The sequence below is a fragment of the Hippoglossus stenolepis genome, chromosome 5, assembly GCF_022539355.2.
Source record: "Hippoglossus stenolepis isolate QCI-W04-F060 chromosome 5, HSTE1.2, whole genome shotgun sequence".
NCBI lineage: Eukaryota > Metazoa > Chordata > Actinopteri > Pleuronectiformes > Pleuronectidae > Hippoglossus > Hippoglossus stenolepis.
This window is the reverse complement of record NC_061487.1, coordinates 13,680,756-13,708,513: the sequence shown is the minus strand read 5'-3', so window position 1 is coordinate 13,708,513 and position 27,758 is coordinate 13,680,756. Positions and strand designations below refer to the sequence as shown.

At 42.5% G+C, this 27,758-nt stretch overlaps 2 protein-coding genes across 2 annotated transcripts; both read right to left on the bottom strand.

Moving 5' to 3' along the window:
- Positions 1 to 1,303: 1,303 nt before the first annotated feature.
- Positions 1,304 to 15,850, bottom strand: slc25a22a (solute carrier family 25 member 22a). Its single transcript, XM_035156452.2, has 11 exons — positions 15,598 to 15,850; positions 8,345 to 8,548; positions 8,098 to 8,223; positions 7,915 to 7,970; positions 7,653 to 7,743; positions 6,913 to 6,967; positions 6,188 to 6,248; positions 5,796 to 5,940; positions 5,557 to 5,711; positions 5,394 to 5,469; positions 1,304 to 5,253 (listed from the first exon to the last, which is right to left on the bottom strand). The coding sequence occupies exons 2-11, from the start codon at positions 8,362 to 8,364 to the stop codon at positions 5,100 to 5,102; spliced, it is 939 nt and encodes a 312-aa protein (XP_035012343.1). The 5' UTR covers positions 8,365 to 8,548; positions 15,598 to 15,850; the 3' UTR covers positions 1,304 to 5,099.
- Positions 15,851 to 16,052: 202 nt separating this feature from the next.
- Positions 16,053 to 24,473, bottom strand: pidd1 (p53-induced death domain protein 1). Its single transcript, XM_035156450.2, has 15 exons — positions 23,350 to 24,473; positions 22,757 to 23,170; positions 22,482 to 22,634; positions 22,305 to 22,356; positions 22,004 to 22,205; positions 21,565 to 21,714; positions 21,304 to 21,477; positions 21,068 to 21,215; positions 20,851 to 20,986; positions 20,614 to 20,764; positions 19,704 to 19,827; positions 19,433 to 19,548; positions 18,644 to 18,751; positions 18,163 to 18,359; positions 16,053 to 17,464 (listed from the first exon to the last, which is right to left on the bottom strand). The coding sequence occupies exons 1-15, from the start codon at positions 23,771 to 23,773 to the stop codon at positions 17,194 to 17,196; spliced, it is 2,820 nt and encodes a 939-aa protein (XP_035012341.1). The 5' UTR covers positions 23,774 to 24,473; the 3' UTR covers positions 16,053 to 17,193.
- Positions 24,474 to 27,758: the final 3,285 nt, after the last annotated feature.

Sequence of the window (27,758 nt, the reverse complement as noted above, 5' to 3'; positions counted from 1 at the left end):
CTCCATCAGTCGCTCCCTTTAAGCTCGACTCAGACTCCTCCACCCTCTCCCCTCCTTTTGCAAGAAAGCATTAATGGCTAATAATAATGGTTATAATAATAGAGGAGGCTTAAGTCATGACACATGAAAGGGGTTTTAAATGAGCATAAGAACAGTGGCTGGTGCTCATTCCCACATATATTTCAAAGTCTTGTCATTGTAGTAAATTGATGCTTTTGGCTTAATCTGTTGTGTGTGTAAACACTGGAGTAGACGGTCTGATGAAAGGAGTCTCTCAAAGAGGCACAAAATTCAATATGAAATCTGACTCTGGCTGAAATAAGACCTGCAGACATATAGAAAGACAGCAGTACCTACCTGTGTGTGTGTGTGTGTGTGTGTGTGTGTGTGTGTGTGTGTGTGTGTGTGTGTGTGTGTGTGTGTGTGTGTGTGTGTGTGTGTGTGTGTGTGTGTGTGTGTGTGTGTGTGTGTGTGTGTGTGTGTGTGTGTGTGTGTGTGTGTGTGTGTGTGTGTGTGTGTGTGCGTATGAGTGTGTGTGCAGGATTAAACGAAGGTGCTGTGGTGTAATTATGCTGCAGGTGGCTGCAAAATAGCACCCTGGAAACTAATGCTATAAACAGTCATGGTGAATACATAGCAAACACCAGGGAATTAATAATGTATAAACCGCTGTCACAGCATCAGTTCTGCTGAAACGTGCAGGAATCGTGTGAGATTTATAAATCCCATTAGGTCAAATCCTCGGGAAGACATATATATTTTTCATACTTTTATCATGCATGTTATTATAAACATCATTTATCAAGTGACGCATAGAAATTGCAAAGGTTAAAAGAAAGGTGCCTCAGCTGCAGGAGACAGGAGGCAGCTTGACTGAGAATACGAGAGCGAGCGAGCCGGAGAGTGAGATCACAGCCCATGATTTACTGCCACCTGAGCCTAACATACACCTGTCGTGCTCAGCACTGTTGACACTCATCATTCTCCCCACCACGCCAGCACCATGGCCCCACTCGCGACCCCACACTGACACCTGGTGGCGGCTCCACGAGGCGGCAGATCATCGCATCACCGCAGCCTCAGCTGTTCCCGAGCCCCGAGGAGCCACTCGTGTCGTCCCCATACTCTTCAAAACATGGCCCCGCTGTTTTGACTTTCACGACGCTACTGCAAACAGGAAATGGTGGCGTCAGTTCTTTTGTGTTCTGTCACACAACCGCTGGACCTTGAAAGCGGTCCAGCGGCCACCCCCACCCCACCAAAAATAAAAGTAATCCTCAGCACAAACGACCACATCAGATGATTCCAGGACAGTTTCCGTTTATTGAACAACAAATTGTGACAGGGAACAGAATTTTTTTTTTTTCCATTGCATTTTTCATTGTAAACAATGTCTAGGACAACTGTGTCACCACATATATTCATAAACACCCTCCATGGACAGTGGGGTCCTTGTTATTTTTAAAGTGCTGTAATGCACAGTTCCTCTTGGAGGAAGAGAACAGAGGCTCAGACCCCAGAACGCCTCCAAGGTCCCGGCTGCATTATTCATACATTGTGTGATGTCGTGATTGACAGGCTGTGTTCAGTGAGGTGTTGTTTTTTTTCAGTTTATTTTTATGTATTTTTCTAGTGTCCATCTGTGTGTGGCTTCTACTTATTGCATATCAGTGAGCTGGTTCATAGATATTTCGTTGAATGTGTAAAGCACAAATCTGTAGATTAAAATGTAATAAACTCTTCACTATAATTATAATAAATCTTATAATATCTAAGTTACATTCTTATATCTGATTCATTTAGATTATGTAGGCAATATAGATTTTTTCACTAACTGCTGATGGCTAACATAGTGGACACCATCACGTGGGTCTCTTATGACGACCTGCTGTCTCAGCCCTATGGAACAAGTGTTACAGACATAGAGAAACTTTCTTACAAGACTAGAAACTCATTCAACCTCTCCTGAAAGAAATCGGACTCTGATCCACGTCTGCAAAAGCAGCACATAGTTTTCAGGGGACTTTAGTCTTAGTATTTAAAGTTGGCCATGTGGTCTCTTGTGCCTAATAATCCTTTGTGCTTTCTTTGATTGTTTACACTCTGGGTCTTACATTTGGTGTTCAGAGCTCCTCTGCGTCTAACCTGCACCCTGGCTGTGGGTGCTAGGTTGCAGAGGTGCCTGTGACAGGTAGAAGGAACGAGGGGGAGAGGCATGGGTCTGACAATCAAAGAGAAAAATACCGCAGTGTCACACTAAGAACTTCACATCAACTACAGCACTACACAGTCAGACACAGACACGCACACACACACACACGCACGCACGTACAAAACCAAATGATCAAGGTCAGAGAAAATTCACAGCTGAGTAAAACAAAATGACTTGCACGACATTTTCAAGATTCAACCAAAGACAGATCAAAACAAATCTGGGAGGGTTTCAGGTGGGGGTTGGGGGGGGTTCAAAATCATTACAATCATCTCAACAACACATACATAGGCATTATGATCACAATAACAGCATATATGAGATGAACTGGCAATCGCAATGTCGAGAAAACAAAAACAACAGTAATTCAAAAAGACGAGCTCACGTGGACTTTTCTCTTTTTTTTCTGTGGCTCTGCTCGTCATCTGTCAACATCGCTGGAGGTGCCAGTCGATGACCTGACCTATGACTTTCACTTAAGACACTGATGACGCTGAGATTTACTAGCATGTGATTGAGTTGGCGCAGCCTCGGTCGTTAGTGCCGCCGCTGTCGTGTTGCAGCTACATCAAGAGAGAAGCGCCCTTCAGGAAGAAGGATTTACAATCCGATGTCAGCAGGTCCCTATTGGCTTCGATCAGAATGTATTTTATTTCCAGAACTGTTTGCAGTAGTGCCATAAGTCGTTCACTTAAAACGAATTACATTTCTACCATCATTATAAGATGATGCTTCATTTGGTCCTTGTTAATAAAACAGCAGGAAACAGGACGATAGGCTGACAGACAGATTCGGGTGAAGGGCACCTCCTCAACACCATGTTAGAGCTACGCTAACGTTCCCCTTTGCATACAATAATAAACCCTCATTAATCTGCTGCATTTAAGTTCATGTGTTGCTTGTTGCATTAGAACATGTTCTGTCATTTGATATGTCCACATCATCATCATCACATAAAATCACCACAACATGGATCGAGGGGGGAGCTGGAGAGGTAGGTGTGCAAATAAGCCATCACGTACAAAACAAACCAATAAATCCTAAAACATAAAAGTTCATATCATCTGCATATGTACAATATAGTTAAGGTGGACACTTTTGACACAGAAAAAAACGACACATACAAACACTGTATATAGGGCTATACCGCCTATATAAAGGAATATTGATAAATAGGTCTCACTCCCACAAAATGATATTACACTGATAAAGTTGCATCGCGCATCTACAGTGCAACAGTACGAGTTGAAGAGCTGCTTGAACTTGTGGGAGCGAGGAAGGAATGTGATTGGGTAATACACCTCAAAGTCACCTTGATCTCCGACAACATAAACCAATGGCAGGGCTTTGGTGTGGTGGTGCATAAACGAGAGACACGGCAGCAGCTTAAAGCAAACAAAACCTCTAAAGCAAACAAGCGGAGATGTTTGGTAAAAACAAGGAAAACAACAATGGTCCGACTTTCTGATAGAGAATCCTTTGATCTTTGGGGTCCTGCCACTGAGCTCAAGTTCGGAGAAAAGAATTTAAATTTGAGTTTTAAATCATCTGTAAACAACAATTATGTCTGGATCTAAGCTGTTAGTGGCTCCACAATAGGTGACTGTTCTCATCAGACCTCAGCAGGAGATGTCCAGCTTTTAATCAGCATCATTACTGAACTTCTACTAATAATCTGGCTTTTTCTATTAAAATTACTATCAGCCCATTTAGTGTTCGCAGCTAATTCTTTCATTTGCATTCACAGTGAATCACAGAGAGGGAAAAAAACGCCACTGCTCCCGAAACTGTGACAACACTGTGGACTGAAGGTTTTAAAGCAGGCCACTCTTTTGGCCACAGTCCAATCAGTGATGTCACAGCGGGTGTTTTCCATCATTCCACAACGGCGAACCCCGCTGTGACATCACTGATTGGGGTTTGGCCTCAAGTAGATCATGCTCGTCGGTTTCAATCCTCAGGAAAAAAACAACATAGATGGTACTTTTTTGCGATTCTGTGTCGATGTTAAACAATGTGAATGTGCAGACGGTTGGTGCATAATAACGCCGTCTCTTCAGTCGAGCGTGTGACCAGGACACAGAGCTATCTTTTACAAAGGCAGAAACAGTGGAACCATTATGGTAGCACTGACTATCAGATGGAACCTGATCTACTTAAAAAGCCAAGGCAATCAGAGTCGGCTTGGAGCTGAATGGTTGAGTTCATTGCAGCCATTTACAGGAAGGGATGTGGCTTCTCAGGAAAGATCATAGGTGCTGTTATCGTTCAACACATTCCCTGGGTCTTTGGAGATGGAGGCTTATATTTTTGCTCTACCCCTTAGTATACTATCTTCTATTAAGACTTGAGATCTGGGGAAAATATTAAATAGCATTTTAGCAGATTTCCTACAGAGCTTATGGTTTCAAGGATTTTCATTTAGCTAGATATGAGTGAAATCTTCAATAGATCACTATGGTCTTCTCTGTGATTTGGAGGCGAATGTTGTTTGGGGGAAAAAAACACTGCAGGGACTTAACAGCTGCAGCAACCGAGGGCAGTACATCTCCTTTGGAAATTCAACAATCATATTCAAAAAGAGCAATAAAATGTCTTAATTATAAAGCAAAGTTCCATTAAAACTTCAATTGATATTTGTGGCTTCATTTCCAGGGAGCTGGCGGAGCACTGCCTACTGGAATTGTGTGTGCCACCACAGGCAGCTTGGCAAACAAATGCTCTCTCCTAAATTATTTCAACATTCAACACAAAAAGAATTCGAAAACACAAAGAACTGATTGGTCATGCTTTGACCCATCGAAAAAAACTTCTTTCAGACCGAGTTGATTCCTCACGCAATTGGTGTGATGCATTATGGGAGGGAAAGGCAGAAAGGAGGTGCTTCTTATTTGTCTTTTTTAGGCAAGCAGCTGAGTAAAAATTCACCAACACCCAAGAAGTAGATAACCTGGGCAATGCCGAACAGAGGTGCGATGACCAGGGCTCGACAGTAGGCTCCTTTCAGGAAGGCTGACGGACCCTCATTATGGAGGATTTTCCTAGAGAGCAAAAATGAAAAGGTGGTTATATAACCTGAAACACGCAGCCAGCAGTAGTTGTGTGTCAGTGGTTATGGCGGTGCAGTAAACACCCTGCCTGCCTCACACATGGTGTAGCAGTCAAGACACAATGAGGTCACCTGATGCAGTCTGTCACTCCGCTGTACGTGTCCTCTGTGCTTCCTCTGTTCAGGGACTGCAGGCGAGTCTTTATCACTGCAACACACAGAGCTCAGGTGAATATTAAGCATCAAGCATCAGTGCGTGCGTTCCTGTAACAGTGTTCACGGCCTCGCTGCTCACCATCGACAGGGTTGACGGCCACAGCCGCTATGCTGCCCGCGGTGCAGCCTGATAAAAATGACACATAGAAAGGAGCGGGGCCATCTGCACCTCTTTTGCCCAGGTTATTCAGGTTGGCAAAGAGGGGGAAATAGATGATGGAGAAAGGGACGTCCCTACAAAAAAGAAACAATCAGACAGATGAGTACAGTTTGTCAGAGGTGGTTGGTAAAAGTCCTGGATTGGCCAAATTGTTTTACCTGAGCAATGTGGCACCAAGACCCTTATACAGCCCAGCTATGCCCTTTTCCCTCAGCAGCTCTCTTGTGAGCTGGATGGCTGTTGGGGACTTGGTCTCGACAGTACCTGCTGCCACCGTCTCTGGCATCAGTTTCCTCTGAGCAGCTGCGGAGCAGAAGTCCCACAATATTAACGACAGCAGTGTACAGCTATTTGAAATGCTAATGGCAATGATGATAATAGCAGTCATTTGGGCAGACATTTTGAAACCATAACAGTAAAAAGAAATTAGGATAAAGCAGTTGTAATCACTAACATGGCCACATGAGGCCACTGTTTGTCAAGTGTATCACATACACTTCATTCCTGAACACAAAACACCATCTGGATGTAATTTTCTCTTTTGTCTTACCAATTCGTCCAGCATCTTGGAGCTGGATTTTCAACATCTCCATAGGAGTTGTGATAACAACCTAAAAATCAAACAAAACAATGGACTTTAATACAGTGTCAAAATAAACACACATCGGTTATAGTCATTTGCAAGTCAGAGTTTAGGGTTGAATAGCACCGAGTGTGTCAGACAAAATGTGTGTCCAGTGTAAACCTACTGGCAATCATTAGCTAAACGTCAACTCTTGTTTTCCTCCGTAATCCACACAGTAGTAACTAGTTAACTGGATTAAGGGTGAGATGGCCGTGTTCTCAGCTGCAATCTTAATCCAAGGTCTGCTACACTTAATCTAATCATTCTCCTTGGGCCTGAAGCCTTTGGCCTCATTAACAACAGGCATTTCCTTCTGACTCACTCACTCACGGCCAAGCACTCTCGCAATGTCTTATCTGATCACTCACCTCCAGCTGCCTGCATCGTCTCTGACAGGACAGCATTTCAGTAATTAGAAATCATTCATGAAAATGAAACATTCAGATCAGAGATAGCAGGAGAAATCCACAGAGACGGACTGCGAGCACGTTACTGCAGCGGCCACCTCTCGTTTAAACGGAGCTATGCTTAACATTTTCTGGAGGCTGAGGCTCGGTGGTTTGTTCGTGAGCTGACATTGGCAGTGCTAAGGGCGGAGTTCAAGATGGAGAACAGGAGGATGGAATTAAAGCAGCATCTCCCTCACTCACCTGGCATGTACCTGCCCCACATCCAGCCAGCATCTCTTTAACTAGAGTGAGTTTTCTGAAACAAATAACAGACAATAAAAAGATCAGATCCAAAGCAGACACCAGATTTACAGTGTGAGAGTAAGAAAAGGTTTATTTCCACAGTCCTGGAAAAAAAGGAGCTGACACTACCTGTGCTAGTAATGCTAATCTTTCCACATCAACATGTCAGGCACAAGGGCAGATTAATAATTTACAAGTCGAGCGGCTCGACCAGACGAGTCAATCATTCATCAGCCTGCATGTTTGTCGCCATAGTGATGGAGATAGATGCCCCAGAATTCTTTAGGTTTATCTGTGCAGACAGTGCTCATGGGAGACAGAGGGTGCTCAGTCGGTTCAAGCAACACCAGATGATGGTTGCTAATGATTTGAGATGTGATACCATTGTGTGATAATTTAATTAGTGGCGTGATTTCAGACACGGCCTCTGTTGTAACACGCACACGCACACACGCACACACGCACACACGCACACACGCACACACATTTTTTAACCACACAGTTAACAAAGCACCATGTAAAGCCCGGTGCCTTGGAGGAGATGACAGAGCAGTGGCGGATTAACTGGAGCCCTGGTGAGAATACAGACAGTTAATGTGTCAGGTTACATGTTAGTAAACACGGCAGCTGATCCCAGCGTGAATGAATGAAGGGAGCGGGTACGTGTCACTCAGCCTGTCAGCACATTCATGGCTCACCCGTCTTTAGAGAGGTGTTGCCTGAAGAAGTCGTTGGCAGCCAATTTGATGGCTTTCTCTGGCGTGACTAGTGTTAAGTTCACCGCCGCTCCTGGGAGGAGAAAAAGGACAGAGATCAAGAAAGATATCCAGACGAAAAGTGAGAATCTCAAGAAATAAAAATGTGGCATTTATTATGACAATGATGTGAACATTTTTTATCTTAATATAATATTTGACCATAATGTCCAGCCCTAGTCTCCTGTCAAAGTTAAAAACGTACCTCTATACATCCCAAAATACCCCTCTGACCGGATGGTCTTAATAAGGCAATCTGACCTGAAACACAAACACAACAGATGGTATATCAGTCAAACAGCTGCCGACAGGATGTGCAGAGAATCTGATGATGAACTGGGTGTCTCTGCTGTTTAATGTGTAAATGTAAAACACAGAAGTCTCATACATGCTGGTGTAGAGGCGAGATCCATTTTGCTGGTTTTGCAAGCGAGTCTTGGCCAGGTCAATGGGAAACACACAGGTCACTCCGATCAGGCCAGCGATCCCCCCATTGATCAATTTGGCAGGCAAACTGGATGGAGGTGAGGACGATGGTGAAAGAGACAAAATTATGAAGTGTCGAAGGTCGCTAGATAAGACCAAGGCCACAGTGCTGCTTATAATCCTTGTGGTTGTTTCACACTCAGCCTTACCTGATCTGCTTGTCAGCCATTTATCTGAAGCCCCGGCAGGTCAAAGTGTCAATCTGTGTGTCAGCGAGTCACTCAGTGGTCGTCCTTTTTTTATTGCTGTTTGTTCCAGTGCTGTGTTTCTGTCCAACGGGGAGTGTGTGTAGTCTGATGATGATTAGCTCACTTGTTTCCTTGCAGTTGTTGTTAATGTTAGTTAGGGGATATCTGTAAAGACACAGGAAATTACCTGTTAAACATCTTTCAACAATAGCAGGATTGGTACATTTCAAAAGTTAGAATGAAGCAATTTTGCTTCCACAAACAGTACGACATAGACTTGCTTTGGTAACAAGATGGTACACCACCTCAAATACACGGTAAAAACGGAAAATATGTTTACATCAAAAATATCATTGTCAATAATATCAGTTTCAGGGGAGAGTAAAAATTTCAGATACAAAAAAATTATGACAAATAACTATAAATAAAACACAAAAATACAACCATATATTTAGAAATGTTTTTTTTACGTAAAACACAAACATAAATTAACATCTTCATTTGCATTCAGTGTTCTTTATTCTAACTTTTCATATCTGGGCATATTGTGTAATGTCTGTGAAAGGCTCATATCAGACAAAATTATCTAAATCGGTTGGGCTCCACTAAAAACGCTGGCAAGTGTGTATGGGGGAAACTGGGGTTTTGCAGAATGATTATGTAAAAGTCTTAATTCTCAGGTATGATGTGGGCAAACCAAATACAGCCTTCCCGACGAGGAGGGCAGCACATAAATAGTATCAAATTTGGCCTGAGATGAATGCAAACAATATCCTCAACACAGTCAACAGGCCTGTTTAGAACAGATTATACCCAGCCAACTTAAAATCAAGTCCAGGAATCATTATCCGAGACTCACTGGTTTGCTGTGGCCCAAACCAAATACAGGCCTCAGTTACTGCAGCTCAGCAGAGTTCAGTAAAACCACCTCTTCCAAATCCTCAAACATTCAGTTTACGAGCAACACATAAGAAAAAGAACTGCAGCAAAACCTCATAACTGAGAAGCTGGAATAAAACAAATGTCCTGTGTATCAATGAATGAGTCCAAAAGGTGATTACTAAAAACCCTGCCCATCACTTATTAATCCTAAATAGGGAGAATAGCACACAATAACATTCCCTTAGTAAACCACAGTTCAGGGTGATAAGGTAACATTTTGACAGCTCCCTCAAGATAGAGCTTTCAGCCATCACTGCAGAGATAACACAAGATTAAAGAAATCTATCACCACTGGAACATCTGTGCGTCACGCGTGTCCTTGAATGGGGATGTTTTATGCATAAGCCTTTTCAGTGTAAAACTGGAACGACAGGAGAAGATCTCCCCCCCTTTATGCTAAAATGATAATTTAGAGCAAACAGATGATGTGGCTAGGAAGCTACCTATTTTTGGTACAGTACAGGACGCCCTCAGAGTGAAGAGATGCTTCCCATTTACCCCTTTCATTCTCTCCACCCCCTCCGTCCACCAATCACAACCTGCCTGTGCGTGTGCAACCCGCCTCCTCCTCTCTCCTCCTCACCAGCCCCCTCCCCCGCCGTTTCCCTCAGTCACGAGTCACGACTCTCGAACGCAGCTTTTCCGCCTCAGATCTCTGCTGACCCGCGGGTTTTGTGTTGGCGTCAGTGTGTATGTGTACACTTGTGTGACAATAACATCACAAATTCCTCTGGATCGGTTTCCTGGAGACTGCACAGCATGCGCGGAGGTCTAGGTGTCTCGGCAGGCATGAATGCAGCTGTGGTGTGTTTGGTTTGGACGGGGACTTGAGGCCCTTGCTGGCGGCTCCAGGGGTGACGGAGGAGGGGGGGGGTTTCAGAGCAGGTCAGCGAGCCGCCTCTGTCCTCTCTGGTGATTGGGTGGGCGTTGTTCTCTCAGCTCTTCGCAGCTTACCTCCATGGCTCATCTCCCTCTGACTGTACATATCAAGCTTGTAGTTTTCTCACACGGCAGCGATACTGAGCACACGCACTCACATCTCCCTGCACGCTACTTTAGTTTCCCTATTTCTTGCTACTGACTTCCTCTTGGGGAGTGAGCATGTTGTTAACGCCACAGTCAGCACTCTGGCTTCTCCTTAAACCACAATTTACGCAAGACTATATGTTTTCTTAGCGATAAGGCTGAGAGGAAAATGTATGGGGTTGTGAGGGGCACTTCAAATGAGTCACCCATCAAACTGGCATCTCCCACCTTCTTCACTGCGCCTGCGGCTTTACTCCTCTGCTTCGCTTCATCTGCACCACACAACTGTGTCCACACTCGGACATTTATTTGACCCTCGGCCATAGCGTCACTGTAGTGTCTTGTCATGACCATTAGAGTCTGTATGGAGAGAACTAGCCTGAGTGCGCAGCTTCCACAGCCCAGTGTCACCACTCATCAACCATATGTGCATAGAACATCCTACATTACGCAGAGCACAAGAAAAAGAAAAACAACCATCTGGTAATTCTTGTCTCCAGACCCCCAACTTCACCACATCGATAAATCACTTTACAGTCATTGTCAGGGTTCTCACTTATTTATCAAATCACTTAGATCTTAAAAGAGGAGAGTCTGACCAGGCATGCTAAACAAGACAAAACAACAGAGAAGTGAAAACCTCTTTATCAAACCAGCGCACCAGACATTTTAACATCCACACACACACACACACACTTATTCACACAGAGGTCATATTTTGAGTTTGAAACCTCTAAAGCAGATAAGAACTGATGACTAAGCAACACACAAGGTGATTGTGTAACTTGCTTGCCATGTAAAACCTTGAACCTAAAACTTCCACAGACACGGTCGATTAAAGATATTGTGGAGTCTGGACGCCGACAGGCAGATAACATCTCTGTTCTGACCCTTGTTCATCATTTTAACACATGAACAATGAGCCAATAAACACTGACAAGGAGATATGGGCAACTGAGAGATACTGTCAGCGAAGCAACATGCGGGGGTAGAGGGTTAAGTTTCTAAATTCTATTCTATTTATTTATTACTGCACATTCTCTTATAACCTTTTCGGACTGAACCAGAAACTTTGATATCGGGTAGACCTCAGAGACTGTTCCTTTGTGAGATAGTAAACAGTACCCATTACTCCCTAACTAAACTAACCTAAACTAAACAAGCACATTTTTAACGTGCACTGCACTATGACTACTTCCATTTAAATGTTGAAAATCCTTGGAATGATTAGAGTTGAACATTTTTTAACTTGATTAAGTAATTTAACTGTCAAATGCATGTATATGCTTGGTTTATAAATGCATTCAATGAAAATAAAGACATGTTTTTCTTTCCAGCAATGCAACAACATGTATGCTACAGTATGTTAAAGATGCATTATAAAAACTGACAATACTGGTTCAGTATACAAATGTAATTGCAAAAAGATAAATATAAACCTGCAAATACTCAAAATCGGGAGAAAAATTCATCCTGAAAATCAATGTCAAATATACTCCTCTCATTCAAATCACCCAGAGAAAAGTGTAATTCATCCTTGGCTGCCTCTCTGCCCTCCAGTGCCAAACCGAGTAAAGGTCTTGCTGAATAAATGACAGGAAGTGTGGTGACTGATAGGAGGATGTGATACAGGAGGACAGCACAGGGACAAAGCACTGAGGTAGCACCCGTTTCAAATGACTGTGGCTGGACCGGATGACAGTTAAGAAATGAAAATCACATGAGTTTCTCATTAGCAGAGAGAAGAGCTGTTCTAACCCGCCCATCTGTCTCACATGAACTGGGTTGATAAACTCACTGTGAACAGATCACGAGAGGATCTGCACCGAGGTCTGTTTTCAGAGACAATAGTGTTGAGTACTTCTCTGTGCTGCAAGAACACAGTGGCCAGATCTGATATAAAACTCAATCTGTCCAATGTAACTGTCCTCTATTCATTATTTTCTACTTAAGTATTCCTTTGTGGTAGTATTTAAGTCTATTGTAAGGCTATGAGCTACTATGATATGATTCAGCTTAATTAATATTGTCCTTGTGTATATTTGTTGCATCAATTATATATAAAAAAGATTTGTTTTTAAATAGTTCTTTTGCAGCTGTGTATTTACAGCTCTTCACAATAAACCTGACAGCTGCTCTGAAGCCATCATCATATTTGTATTTATTTTTCATAGTGATGGTTTATAAGATGTGGTCTATTTTGGACACTGCGGAAACAAGGGATGAATTTTGTGGTGTCACAGATAAATCTGATTACTATTCCCTCTTCCCTACAGCATCAGGATTATAAACCTAATACCTACTTATGAAAGCTCTCTCGCAATCTCCACTTACAACCAGTGAAGGGAGCGTTACGATCTGGGCACAAACAATTCTGTTCTAATACAGGTGCTCCAATCGGAGCTGATACTCTGCGCAGGGAGGTGGTGTCGAGTTTAGTCCCTCCTCTGACACTACATGTATCCCCGTTGCCCCAGTTTCTAAAAGTCACCTGGGTGTTTTCTCTTGTGCCTCTTCTGTTTTGCCTCCATCTTAGCTTTCCTGCGGCTTTGATGGGGGAAATGATAATACCACAGTCAGTGGACTTTCCTTAGAAAGAACGCCAAATGGCATTTGATTACAGTTGTCAAATTACAGTAACAACTTGAATGGCCTGAATGTCCGTAACTTTTCACGCAGCATCTTCCCACCAGTATGCCATTTCTATTCAGTGCACATATACCAGTGACATTTAACCGTCCTTGCCTCTGGATTTTTTAGCTCATGTGCCTGTAGTCCTGCATGCAGATTAAATATTAAACACAAGGTTGTTGTTTTTACTTCTGAATGAAAGTAACGCAATGTTTTTAGCGTCACAGCCAAAACATTTCAACCGGAAAGCACAAGGGATGAGTCACCTTACACCCGAGAATGGCTCGCCTCATCAATTATTTGAAGGCTGCAGGGATGCTTTGATACATCCACTGCTTGGCCGTATCATGACCTACATACTAATACACAAGTTACTGTGTGGAAAATAAGTGCGTCCTTTGAAAGCATACCAGTTTGTCATCTGACACCTTCTTCTGCAGTGAATAGCATCCTATGTATACTGTAGAGGCCTCAGCAAGGTAAATAGTAGAGTCCGACCAATATGGATTTTTTTAGGTTTATGCCGATACTGATATTAAGAAGTAAAAAATTCCTAATACTGAAAGCTCAGCCAATATTTAACACAATTACCTATGATTGCCAAGAAATAGCTATCAAATCCTTTTTTCAGGATATTTTTTCCAGACAGAAACTTTACTGTCAATAACTATAATTGAAAAGAAAACACAAATACAATTAATACTAGGGCTGCGAGTAGCACTGTGCGGGCCCGAGAACTTGCGATCTCGGGACCTGAAGGGAGGGCGAACAGGGACCGGGTGAAACGACTCAGTGTTGTGTGCGTTTTGTCCACGCCATCAAGTGTAGACCACATGGTGAAAATTTTATGGAAATCGAATTAAAGTTGTAAAACGAGGCCTACCTCCTTTTGGCAGTAGGTGGTGCTATCACTATCACTACATACAGACTTATAGATATGTTCAGATCAAAATCACTATTGTTTCTCTTCAGATCTTATAAATGTTTCACCATGGCAACAGTCAACGACCAAAGGAATCTATGAACACTGACACTGTGGCATTAAAGCAAACTGACAACAATGAATTATCTGCTTAATGAATCCTTTGTAGTGTTCTTCTGTACTCCTGGGTGGAGTTAAATAGTAAATCACAAACTAGTGTTGTTCTTTCAGCTTAACCCTTTGATACACAACATGGTTTCAAAAGTGACCTGGCTCAGTTTTTATTTTGTTAGGATAACACTCACTCATGTTAATCTGATGAAAGCTCTAGGAGGAGTTTGTTAAAATATACATCGCGTAAAAAGGCCAAGTGACCACAAAATCCAAAATGGCCGTCTTCCTGTTGCTTTAATCAAATTGGTGCCAGGACTTTTTCTTTGGTCCGGTCATGATACACGTGTGTACCGAATTTTGTGAAGATCGGTTAAACCAGACGGAATTGCTGCGTTTTAGGGGGCGCTGTTGAGCCATTTTGCCACCCCTATTTCGAATTACTCCAGAATACGTAAATTTTCCACAGGCCTGATGCTGTTCAAGCCGCCAAAAATGTGATTCATTTGCCTGAATAATCAAACGAAAAGCAATAGGGCCTTCGCACTGTCGGTGCTCGGGCCCTTAACATACAACTTGAATTAAGAAAATGCACATCTGTTCTGCATTGTTTATTCTGTAAAATAAAAGTATCGGTAAACATTGACCGATACTGACATGTCTGTGCAAGGCTTATATTGGCTGATATCATCGACCAATCGCAGATCGGGCTCCAGTGAAAAGGAAAGTTAGTGACCAACACTAGAAGTTGTGTATAAAAGTGGCATTGATCAGCAAATGATGCCGACATGTATGTGAAATGCTAATATCGACTGATATTATCGTCCAAGCCAATACATCAGTCTGGCTCCAGTAAAAATGAAATTGGGTGAAATATAAAGTGACTCCATCAGGAGGGATATTGAACATTAATAAGCATATATTTTATTTAAATGCTTCATTTTTCATTTGTTTGGTGGTCTGGCACGTTCAGATTGCCAGTAAGTGCAGTGTGAGTTTTCTGTACCAGTGTAAAACAGGAGGTGGGCACAGTGAAGTGGGTTCACCCTCCACCACCATCACCTCCCAGTCCACTGATGACAGCTACAGCCTCCGCAGGGAGCGCACAGCGCCGGCACAAGGCGGCAGCTGCGGCCGCCTGGAGCTCCCGAAGAAATACGGTTAACTGGCCCCGGTGATTCCGGTCACAGGGGGAAAAAACTAACATATCCACACAAGCAGCCAAATCCACATGAAACGCCTGATATCAGCAAATGAATGAATGACAAAGATTTTTCTGTCAAGCTGCACCGCTCGCTTTTTAACGTAATATCACGAACCATATTACAGACGTCAAATTGAATGTAAAACAGCCGCGGTGACGACACTTAGCCACAAGGCCTGACGGTTACAGCTTCAAAACCCCCATTCAAAATGATATATGCATTTCTCACATAACGGAAAATGACGAGGCTCTGCGGTACTAGCATCTCTTCATGTTGCCTTAATCTCCGTCTTTACACCGCGATAAATCTGACTAAACATGTCGCTTCCACCACAAGCAGCAGCAGCAGCTTCCACCGAGTCCCGTTATGTTACATACCGCACGAGAAGAGGCGTCTCCGCTGTCCTGACCGGGCTGTGGCGTGAAATCAGAGCCGAGCTTCTCTCTGACAGACCGACTGCTGCAGCTAAACCTACCCACCTACCCACCTACCTACCGGGGGTACGAGCGTCTGTAGTCCGGAGGAGGAGGAGGAGATGGTGTGGAGAGGAAAAAAACAGGGAATAGGGATTTAAAGAGTGGGGTCCCCTGGTGGCGTGTAGTAGAAGCACACGTTTGTTTTTTTATACGCAGTGGATGTATAGGGGGGTTGGGTTGGGATGTGGTCTTGGCGTCATCGTGACGTTTCATCTCAACCCCACGACCTTGAACGTAAAAATAGAAAATGTCCAGAGTGCAAATATGAGTGAATGAATGGGAGCAAGCAGCAGTAATGTTTTTAAACTGTGTCAAACTGCAGGGATGGGGAAAGAGGTGGAAAGCAGGTATTTTTGTTTGTATCAGTTTTACTCACAAGAAGCATTCAATTCATACATTAGAAAAATCAAACACGAGTCACTGAGTCTGTGTTGTAGCTCGACTGGTTGCTCAGCGACCAAAGGCACACATGGAGGATATTTTAATCAACCGTTAAAAACTGCCTTGTCCTGCACTTTGACGGTTATTCAGACCTCAAGAGACTGTCCCATGGCTTCTGTGTGTCCTGGACACGTACAAATGAATCATATAGTGGACAAGAAATGAAACAAAAGGTAAGTGGTGAAAGGATTCGAATAAATTAGTTCTGTTAGTGTAATTAAACAAGTAATAAGATGAAATACTGAGGCAATTTCAGATACTGGGTCATAATTATGTGATAAGTGACATTTTTGACTTACCATAATTTTGAAATATAATGTCAAACAATTACTATTAAATTGGTTATATATTAATTGACGAATTATGATATATCAATCCATCTGTGATATGCGAAAGTCAACATTTGGTGGTGCGTCAATTATGCAATATTGAGCCTGCAATATTTTTAAATAGTAAATACAATTTTGACACATTAGACCAAGGTCTTCACTTAATTATGAGATACTGAATGAAAATAACACTTAACCCAGAAGCCAGAGTACACAGAGAAAACAGGGAGAACATGCAAACTCCACACGAAAAGACCCCGGCCCAAACAGGTCTCAGACCAGGAACCTTCTTGCTGTGAAGCTACAATGCTACCCACTGCATCACTAATCCCAACTAAGACAATATTATCAGAGTAAATGTGCATGATGTCCTATAAGAGTAAGTCCAAATTGTTGTTTGGTATCTCATAATTGTGAGTATTTTTATAAAGCATAACTTTTCATATTTTTTTCTGTTCTCAGAAGAAACAAGCTGTTTTAGTATCAAATTACATGTTGAGACCGTTTCGAAAAGGAGTGTAAAGTGTTGGGAAAATAAAGTCACAGATGATCATCTTCTTGCAGTTCATCCCATTCGTGATTCCTGATCGTTCCTCTCCAGGGTATATGAAAAGCTGCGGCCAGCTGGTAGCCGACTATCATGATTGCGAAGAGGAGAGTTTTGCACTCCAAGACAGTTGTTTCGACAGCAGGATGAGATGATGGGGGCGCACTCTAAACAAACTGGTTACTCAAGTGTACGGCAGCCATCTGTAGCGGGTGCTGCCTCATCTACTGCTGTGCTTTCTTCAAGGGGGGAGCTGTCTGCCTCCAGGCCCAATCTCCTCAGTGACTGTGAGTACTTTCTCCTTCCTATGTTGACAATATCCTCAATCTCATCCGCGAGGTCTCTCCTGCCACTCTCCATCATAGCAACCACCAGCTTGGACACAGCCCCTGGCCCTGCGTTCCTTGCCCAGTGGAACAGCATGTCCAGCACCAATGCTCCCAGGTTGTCCCTAGTGGGGAGATCAGGACATACACGAGACATTTTACATCACGTCTCCATCTGCAGTGACAGATAAATTATGTAAGCGTTCCCACATTGAAATCTTGAACACAAAACCATCAAAACACTGTATTTATAGAATTTTACATAAGGCATAATTTTCTCCGCCACCTCTGGGATGTGATAGAGGTTTTCTGAGCGTGACTGGAAGGGGGAGGGCCAGATGAGCATCATTCTGTGTGTAATCTCCTGCAGTGTCCCAGATGGCTTAGTGATGGCTGACAGTGCAGATTAAAACAATCAAAAGTCTCTACCATTTCTCTCCCACTGCCGTTTCCTTCAATCACATAACATCCCACTACATTTCGTTCCCTGAGAGGCTTCGGCTGTGAAAACACACGGGCACTGATTACATTATTCTCTTATGTAAAGTAGTTCTGCTGCAGTTTTACTCTTTTTAATCTACCCTAGGTATTGTAAAAGTTCCATAATAGGTTTACGTTCACTTTCCCATCAAAGTTGAGATCTGCTTTCACATGAATGTGAATCGAACCTCTTGAACTCTTCAACGGTTCGTGTTTCACTGACAACAATTGTTCGAACACAACTTTATTTAATTTCTAGTGAATATATCAAAGTTTTCATAGTAACCAAATATGTCAGGCTGCATTTGTTGCGTTACAGTTTGGCAGAGTGGTTCATTCCAACCTGTGTTTATACTGGATGTGGTCCAACTCCTGGTAGCTTAAGCCAAGATTGATGCCAATAACACGCCACTCGTGTCCTATCTGAAGAGAGATGGACAGCAAGTTGGATTCTGTCAGATAGCCGCTCTCAGGGTCACCCAGGTTCAGAGGAGGATATTGTATCTCCTCCAGGATGTAACTGTTGTCTGAGTTTAAAGCCTATGGAGGAAAAACAGAGGGGAGGCCATTAATGCAGGTTTTGTTGTTATTTGTAGGTAACAAGCGTTATTTTTGTTGCCTTGGTTGAAAGAAATACACATCTAGTTTTGATGCAAAACAATAATATGGATTTAAGGAACATTGTACATAATTTTTCGGGAAATAGTAAGGATATAATGAATAAATCTGTCTCATACTGATTCATATACTGTCAAAAAATACAAAATCCTCTCAGTTATCATAGGAAAACAGTAACAAAAAAAGCTTGTGTCAAATCCACTGACAGGAAGCCTTAGCAGCAAAGTTGCAAGCCACTGGTTGTCGTCTCCTTTCCTCGTTCTCGCTACTTCCTCTGGTAGATTGCTGGGAATGTCCCCTCTATAAAAGGAAACCTGCAACAGAGGGACAAAGCACATTCAGCGTGTTGTCTGAACAATACTTTCAAACTGATAAATGGCACAAAATAGCAATGTAAAATAAATGCATGTTGCACTGGCTATGAGCCAGGCAGCCATTTTGAACTGATATTGATACTCTGTACGACACCTATATAGAAATATCCAGTAAACATTATATGCAATATATACTACCAAATAATTACTACCTTACATATGATGTTCCCCTTATATTGGTTAATGTAGCTGTTTGTGTTAAATAATCCCTTTTATAGAACATTTTGAGGCTGAGTTTTGCAGTTTGATGTAGAATATATTGAAAGATTTTTCTACTATTTAACTCTTTTACATATACAGTATAAATGAAAAAATATATTAAATTATAAACCATGTAAAAATGTACTATGGATTTGGATCAACAGAGTCACAAACATTAATAAAACTAAGTGTTTTATTACAGTGTACAGAGGTCCTTCTGTTTTACAAAGGCCTTTACGGCCTATAACTTTTGCTTGTTTTTATACTGTAGGTGAGGTTGCTCTGTCCTTGCACCATATGTCCACTATGTCATCTGGATAAGAAAGATACAAAATGTGCCCTTGATTTTACACTAGAAAATATAAAGACTATATTTTCAGCTGCTGCATTCTTGTCTGCTGATTATGGCGTTTGTCTTACTTGTCCCCTCACTGGCCCCCTCTGACCCTGAGCTGGACAGATGTACACTTCCTTCAGATTCTTCAGGCTGGAGTAAAACACGAAACACAGTCTTCCTTGCACACAGTCTGGTCTGTCTGGATAAAACAGGAAAACATCATCATCAAGACTTCAAACAATAACAGAAGAAGGATAATTATTACACAGCAGCACTACATAAGACATTGGAAGGAAAAGGAGCATAGGAAAAGAACTGTTTATTTAAGATAGAGCCTCAAAGAGGACTTCAGACCTGTGCTGATATCCAGGCCCCTCTCGAAGCCGGCGAAGAACTGCTCTCCTTCAAGTAGGTCACACAGGTCTGACGGCTGAGGTCCGTCGTACTGCTCTGACAACGACTGTACTCGGCCTTCCACCTGGACAGGAAACATCACTGTCAGTGTTCAGCATTAATGCATCAAACATAACACTGACATTCACACCACGGAGGAGAGATACATCCCTGAACACAATACTGGATGGTTTGTGGAATGGGAAATACAACAATCAATTGTGTACAATGCAGTACCAAAGAACAAACATTTTTTTTATATCCCAGCCTCATCTGTGCCCTGTAAACAAAATTGTCTTAGTGAATTATATTTTCCAAAATATTGCATACATTTTTCATTAAAAATGTTACTTGCAGACATTGCAACCTGACTACTCAATTTTCACACTTCCCTTAAAACACAGATTTTGACATTTAGTTGGTAAAATACAAATGTTTGTGATGGCCTATTTCACGTTCCGGCCACTAGATGTCGTCCAGTGAACATGAAGCATCATGAAAGGATATATTTCTCAAACCACTTTGCTGAAATGGTTCAGAGCTTCATGAAGCTTCATCTCACCATCACTAAGAATTACTGCAAAGTACTATAAAGTAATCCAGACGTAATATTACAATAATAAAGCAGCCAAAAGATTATGGATTTTATTATTTGTGAAGCCTGAATAATAAAGTATAACCTGATGCTCCACATTCTTCATTCTCATGCAGGCGACAGACTGATCTTCTAATATTCCCACTCTAAAATGGCATAACCTAAAATTAAGACCTTTTTCTCATAATATTATGACTTTATTCTAGAAATCTCTGATTGCTTTCCCTTTAAGTGACCCTAATACACTGTCGGAGCATATAGATGAGAATGACCGACCTTGTTAGAAGGTAAACACTGTAGCAAAACTTGTGAGGGATCCTGCTTCCGCTGGAGGACGAAGAACTGGACTTTAAACTGTTTCAGTCGTTGATAGACCTTCCTGGCCACACCACTAACATATCGCTGAGTGGTGTACCACAGCCAGTACCTGTAACGGATGACATAGAGCTGTGTTGATACTATGCACATATATATATTCAAACTACATGTTAAGAATGTATCACAGAAACTTACCAGGAGAAATGTGTAATGTAGAAAACGGCATACAAATGAGTGAAGCAGAGAGACACTTGTGATGTGATGTCAGTCCAGGTTTGGGCAGTGGGGTCCCCGTGGAGCACATGCAAACAGGTCTCATCAACTGTATGGCCTGCGGAAGCATCAGACATTTAAATGTAGGCGGATACATGCTGTTATAAATATGTATAAAAATGCACATGGCAAAGTCTACCTGTGACTCCGGGTGGCAAAGGGATCTGAACTTTGATTGGCTGCAGGAATTGCATGTTGGGAGTCTGGGAGAGGCAGAGAAGAGGGCTGACTCTGGCCTGAGGGTCACCACACAGCGCCTGCACCTCTGACACAGACACCTGCAACACCTACAGAAAGTAACGACCTTTAACATCCCTGATACCACACGGACAGACTGATGTGGTGAGTCAGCGCAGGCTGGTGTGCAGTTTGTACCTGTAGTGTTATGGTACGGGTCTGTGCGGTGCAGTCTGGAGGGAAGTGGAGCTTGATTCCAGGGTCAGAGCTGGAAACCAGCAGCGTTCCAGTTGGTGTAACGGAGCAAGTGTCCTTCACTAGACGGGACACTGCCATAAACCAGGAGAATTGGCTCACTGAGCAGCACGCCAGCTACAGGGAGGACAGGATTTTTTTTTGTTTTACAATAATGTTACAATACAATTGGTGTTCGTTTAAAGTGTGAAGTTTGTGCTTTACCCTGGCGGGACGTCCTCCAGGGTGACTGCTATGGCCCTCGCTCCCCCTCCTCAGATCAGTGGGCAGGGTGCTCCACGACTGTCCATCAAACCTCCGCACGACCACCTGCTTTCTTTTTGTTCGATGATATGGCACACACACCTGCACAGGCTGTAGGGATTTTAAAGTTGGAGTATATTAACATCATGCAGGTGCAGAAAATAACAATCACAAGAGTGAAGAAATATTAACCATGATTCTTTAAATAGAGATTGACCAGTTCAATATGTACACTCAGTATAATGTCTACTGACCATATTATGACATGCCTTATATAAAATGAGTTCAATGAGTGTCAGTGGGGAACACAGATTTTATATGGAAAGCATATAATTCCACAATTGTGACCTGACAGAACTTATGTGGTTATGTGGTGAATAAGCAAATGAAGTTAATGCACCTTGAGAAAGGTAATCCCATGGGGACGCAGTTCCAGAGGGCGACTCAGCAGGATTTCATGCTCCTCCAACCACACCCACTTCTTTTGTGGCCTTTTCTCAACCCACTGCAGTCTGGTGGTCGTCACTAGGCACCCCGGGGGGAACAGTAGCTCTCCCCCCCCGGGGAGAAACACATGACAGCCAGCAGACGAAACACAGAAACTGAAGGGCAAACAGGAACATGACGTATTTAATCATGACCTGCTCAGAAATGAATGAGCTGAATGAGACAATGTTTCCATGCTGAGAGTGACACTGTACCTGTGCTGATTCAATCCGAGGTGCAACTCTGGGATTTTTGTTTCAGCTTGATCTGGTAAGAAAGCAGTAGTATAACTGAGATTGTATATACTAACAGCTTTTAAATATGTATCCAGTAACTATACATTCAAAATGATTTGAGCATGGATCAGTTAGAAGCCTTTTGTCTCGACTCACCAGGTGTAGGAGACAGAGGTGGAGGGGTTAGCGGTCGTCCCATAGGATTGTCACGCACATCTATTTTCAGCAGAGGCAGTTTGTTCAGACAATGTGGGATCAGGCGGAGGTCATTGCTGGAGAGGAAAAGCTCCCTGAGCGAAAGGAGAGAGCCTGGGAAACAAAGACATCTTTATTGCTGTATTTTGGATTTTCACTTGATCCAAAAGAGGAGAACTCTTGTATATGGTTATAATTGTTTTTCCTGACACACCCACTCACCCTTGCACCCTTACCCAAGGTCTCTGGTAGCTCTTTCAGCTTGTTGTGGGACAATTCCAGCCTAACAAGCTCCTCCAGAGAACCTATTTCATCAGGTAGATGCTGGAGGAGATTGTGCGATACGTCCAGCGCCTGCAGCGCTTTCAGCCGACCCAGACTCGGAGGAAGGGAGACCAGCTCGTTCCCCAGGAGGGAGAGGTAGGAGAGGGAGGACAGTAGGCCTATGTCTGGAGGCAGAGCTGAGAGGCGGTTGTGGCAAAGGAGCAAGGAGGACAGCGTGGGAATGCTGAGCAGGGAGGAGGGCAGACAGGAGAGCTGGTTGAAGGAGAGATCCAGGTGCACCAGATGAGAGTGGGCGGAAACAGATGAGGGCAGAGTGGCGAGGAGGCCAGGCAGCGGGTCACCTCTCGAGTCATAAAAACGGTGTCCTGTAATCGGAAAGACAAGTTGTCAGAAGCAGCAATAAGGGAGAGGAGCAAGTAGAAAACAAATTATGATTATAGCATATAAACACAGAATTAACTTTATCCCCTCAATGTCAACTAAACCATTTCATCGTCTATGCCAACAAGCAACTGATCCCACATTAAATTCATCAGAAAAATACCCCGAACAGCCAGTGACCGCAGTTCTGTCAGATGAGGTAGAACGTCCACTGCCCCATCCAGCCCTGGTTTGTCTTCAGAGCCCAGTCTCAGGTACTGGAGCCCCCTCAGCTGCCGGGGGACGGACGCCCACAGCAGGGGCAGCGCGGCTGCTCCCCCCTGGTACACATCCAGGGTCAGCCTTGTGTCAGTCAACACAGCAGAGAGCTCCACAGAGGGAGGCAAGGGTGGAGTAAGAGACAGGACAGAGGAAGATGACGATGAAGAAGAAAAATCTGCTTGATGATGGACGGAGCTGCCGGAGGCGGAGGAGAGACTTGATATGGAAGGAGCACAGGTGTCCATGAGGCTGGTGGGAGAGGCAGAGGGAGCAGCTGGGCTCTCATCCCTCTCTGGCTCCAGCAGCTCTGCTTGGTCTTCAGACATGACCCCTCAGAGCCAAAATGTCCGGGGGACCCTGGTACTCCACCTTGGGATGATGTCACTCCATCCAAACTGTGTCCATCCTCTTCATCAGCAGCTGCTCCTTCCTCACTGAAGTTTTTAACAGTTACCTGCTGGCCCACGTGTTTTCTCTCCTCATGGTGTGTCCGTCATCGCAGCATCGGTGCGACCATAAAAACTCATCATGTACTGGACATGTTTGAGTTACAGTAGCTATTAGCTAACCACAGCTAAGTCTCAGACTCACCATATTTACATGAATATTAGCTATGATTTACACATCTGTTAGTTCGTATGGCAACGTTATATATACATGTATGTGCCGTTACTATTATTTCTTACAAGCTAATAAAGTGTCATTCACTAAACACTGTGCTACATTAGCCTCGTTGTTGACCAACTTCTCTGCTTCGTTTACTTCCGTCAGCACGAAGGGTTTGAAAAGAAGCTCCTGTGTCACAAGTGGGCGTTTCTTTTCTTCACATCGACCACCGGACATAGACGGGCGGAGTCTATTGAATTGTATGTGGCCAAAAGGGGAGAAACCCCGCCCGTACGGCTGTTGCTGTGTCTAACACCGAGCGCCTCGATTCTGGCGCCGCCAAAGTTTCAATTCAGGGCGGGACCGTTGTGTTCAGCGTGTCTCGTCGCTGTAAGTCCCGGACAGACCAGCGGGTGGCGCTGTTTGGTCTGATTGATACCTGAGGGTAATTCATTATAACAAACATACATAAATAAATCATCTGCACGTGGCTCACACTGTAAATATTTAAATTATCTGTAGTAAAAATGTCAGATGTGTGTAACCTAAAGCCTTCCTTTCCAAATTCAGATTTTATATACAAAGTATATGATCGTATTATGGTCATATACATTGTATATCATCAACTTGACCAATTCCAATGTTAATGAGAATAATAAAATAGATATTATAACATAATACAAAATAACAAGGGTCATTCCAATGCTCAATGATGCCCGATTTATTTTTACTTTTCTACTTGTTTCTGTATCTACATTGGATTTTTGGCAAAACTATTAATTCAGGATTTTAACTGCACTGTAACAAATTGCTGTCGTTTCTACAGTAAAATTTTACAGTAACTTCTTGTTCTGTCGTTTTACGATGTTTACCTGTATATCGCAATGCATCATGGGACAAATATAATTACAGTAGCTAACAGCATTTTTCCACAGTAACACATTGTAAAATTACAGGCAAGTTGTATTCTGACTGTAGATGGTGCATGTTACAGTTAAATACTGTTGATATCGATTGCGTTGCACGAGGCGGTTTGAAAGAGGACCTTGACATGAGAGCACGGGAGCAGAGGAGCAACAGCCGTGTCCAGCCACTACATAATACGTAAGTTGAATGTTAATTCCCTACAAAATTAATATGGGGAATTAACAACTTTGTTGGGATGTCATTGTAATAACATTGTTGAGATCTTAATTAAACCAATGCTATTGTTTGCAGTTACTAAAGTGACAACTTACTAAAGTGAATGACTTAAAGTGAATCAATGACATTTGAAATTGAAAAGCTAGTATGCAACCCTGCCAGGATGCTTTGTTATTAGAGGAGCAGTTAAGCTCAGTAACATCGCGCTAAAACTAGCATGCTAACGCTAGCGCGCTAAAGCTAGCATGCTAGCGCGCTAGCTGGGTGAAATGGGATTGGGCCTAAATTGAACAGTCAGTGACTGCAATTTCCCATTATTGTAGCTAAATCGTGTTTTGAACATAGAGACATTTGGCATTCATCTTGTCTACTTTATTGTGGGGGGCAGTTGGCTGTGGAACTTGCTGATTTGGGTATTCACAGTCTAACAGAGGTAGTCCAGGGCTCAAACTACATGTGTGTTAAGCAAGAAGCTCTCCTTGATTATTGTCCATTAATGGTGTACAAGCTGAATGGCACATCAGTGATTATATTTCACCACTCCCTCCCAGACATATACTGACATGTTAGTACTGGGGGAGGACATCAGACAAGCTGTGTTGGTGGTATTACCCAGCCTACCAGAGGACAAACTACAGTCCCAAGCATTGGAGTGGAATCCAGATCTGACCTGCCAACATCACACCTATCCAGTGTCGGAGGCTTCTCAACGCTTGGCAAACCGAAGGTATGTCTTAGATTAATGTTTATAAAGCACTTAAAACAGAAAAGCTCATTTCATAAAATTAAAAGCTGTATATTGTGATCCACTATGCATGTTAATTTGCTAATTTATGTAGACGTTAAAACGTTGTGAAACTGTATTGAGTGTCAATAAAGGTTTTATTTTGTTGCAGCTCTGGCTCCGTTTTTATTTAACAGGTGAAAAGACTTTAGTGCAATGTAGATGAATTTTGAATAAACAGTATGCCTGGTCTCATTCAAAATACCTCACAGTATGCATAATTTGCAAAACTGCTAATGTAAAAAAATAACTAAAACAATTGTACAACATCATATTGTATTGTGAAGTATTAACAGCTATTTATTGGCAACTTTAGTTGCCAGGTAACTTCTGTAATCTGAATAGAATACAAGGTAATGTTGTAAACTAGATTACAAGTAATTGCGGTTTTCTGTAAAAAAAACAAACAAGAAATTGCTGTAATTCATATACAACAAAAAACTGTAAAACGTATCCTGTAATATACTGTAATTCTTTTTACAGTAATTTTACAGTACTTTATTGGCAACTTTTTTGCCAGGTTAATTCAACAGTCAATACAGTGTGATCATCAAAAACTACATTTCATCTTTTAAAAAATGTCAAAAGTTCATCTCTGTTGTGGAAACCATGTGATCATGGAGACAATAATTTGTTTGATGCACAATGAGTAGTACAATGAGCTATTTGGGTTAAACAACAAGAACATCTCCTCAGATAACCTCGCAGCCTCTCAGAGCAGTGGTCAGCTCCTGAACAGGCATAATTCACCTTATGAGACAGTTTTTATATGTGTTCACCAAGAATAACATCCCTTTTGGGAATACAGGTGAGGTCTTGTTAATTAACACAATTAAAATACTTAATTATTTACTTATGACGAAAAGCAGAAGATGAGGGAGCTTCATTCTTTTCCCAGTCGGATTTTCTGTGTGTCTGTTTGCTTGTGGAAATATAATAAGGAATGTAAGCACAATATGAATGGAAATATGTAAGTCTTAAAACTAGATTTGGAAACAGGATCCACAAATTAAGATAAAAATACAGGACTCTATAGTAGTTTATATAAACTTGATAAAGTAAGGGATACCTCTTCAAGACAATGAATTGTTGCTTTGACATCTAGATAAACTTTTAGGAGTCATGTCCCCAACAGAAACTGGATCAATGCCCACACAAAGTGACTGATTCTCTGAACAGTTTATTGGAGTCAGAGTTCCAGTTCCAAAAGACATTAAAGTGTTATTGTTGATGTTTCTCGTGCAGGATATTTTGTAATCCCCTCACTGTCTCTTGTGAAATAACCTTTCATGTTTTGTAACCAGGATGTTGCAAAGAAGCCAGATGTGTGCATCTGTATTATTAGGACAGATTTAGAGACAGCTTTTCAAACCTTTTATGGTGTCCAGGTCCCTTCATGGAAATCATTTGCCATTTTAATAATGGTTTCTGTAACAAATGGACAAGAAGTGAACACTATTGTTGTTTTGCTTAAGTCGATCTGTAAACGGGATAATCTCGCTCATATTGCTCATAAATCCATAGCATTCTTCTCCATGACAACACCATTGAGGACACAAACAAACAGGCAGACACATTTAGAAAAGACAAAACAAAACGTGTCTCTCTTCTGGGAAAACACATGGACAGCTGTCGGTCTGTTTGAGCGTCGGCTCGTTCACTTCCCGGGTGTGTCGTTGGCGACGATTGTGATTGGTCGTGTTGTCACCGCTTACCCTTTCGATTGTTCAGCGTCATCAACGGTGCCGATCGTGATTGGCCCGAAACCTCTGCGCCCT

What these genes read in the sequence shown, in the direction of transcription:
- slc25a22a (XM_035156452.2), bottom strand. Translation starts at nt 8,364, where the DNA reads ATGGCTGACAAGCAGATCAG. An exon ending in CAACACCTCTCTAAAGACGG is followed by an intron (nt 6,968 to 7,652) that starts GTGAGCCATGAA and finishes TATTTGTTTCAG; the next exon opens with AAAACTCACTCTAGTTAAAG. An exon ending in GGAGTGACAGACTGCATCAG is followed by an intron (nt 5,254 to 5,393) that starts GTGACCTCATTG and finishes TTTGCTCTCTAG; the next exon opens with GAAAATCCTCCATAATGAGG.
- pidd1 (XM_035156450.2), bottom strand. Translation starts at nt 23,773, where the DNA reads ATGTCTGAAGACCAAGCAGAGCTGCTGGAGCCAGAGAGGGATGAGAGC. An exon ending in ATGGGATTACCTTTCTCAAG is followed by an intron (nt 21,715 to 22,003) that starts GTGCATTAACTT and finishes AAATCCCTACAG; the next exon opens with CCTGTGCAGGTGTGTGTGCC. An exon ending in GGGCCTGGATATCAGCACAG is followed by an intron (nt 19,549 to 19,703) that starts GTCTGAAGTCCT and finishes TGTTTTATCCAG; the next exon opens with ACAGACCAGACTGTGTGCAA.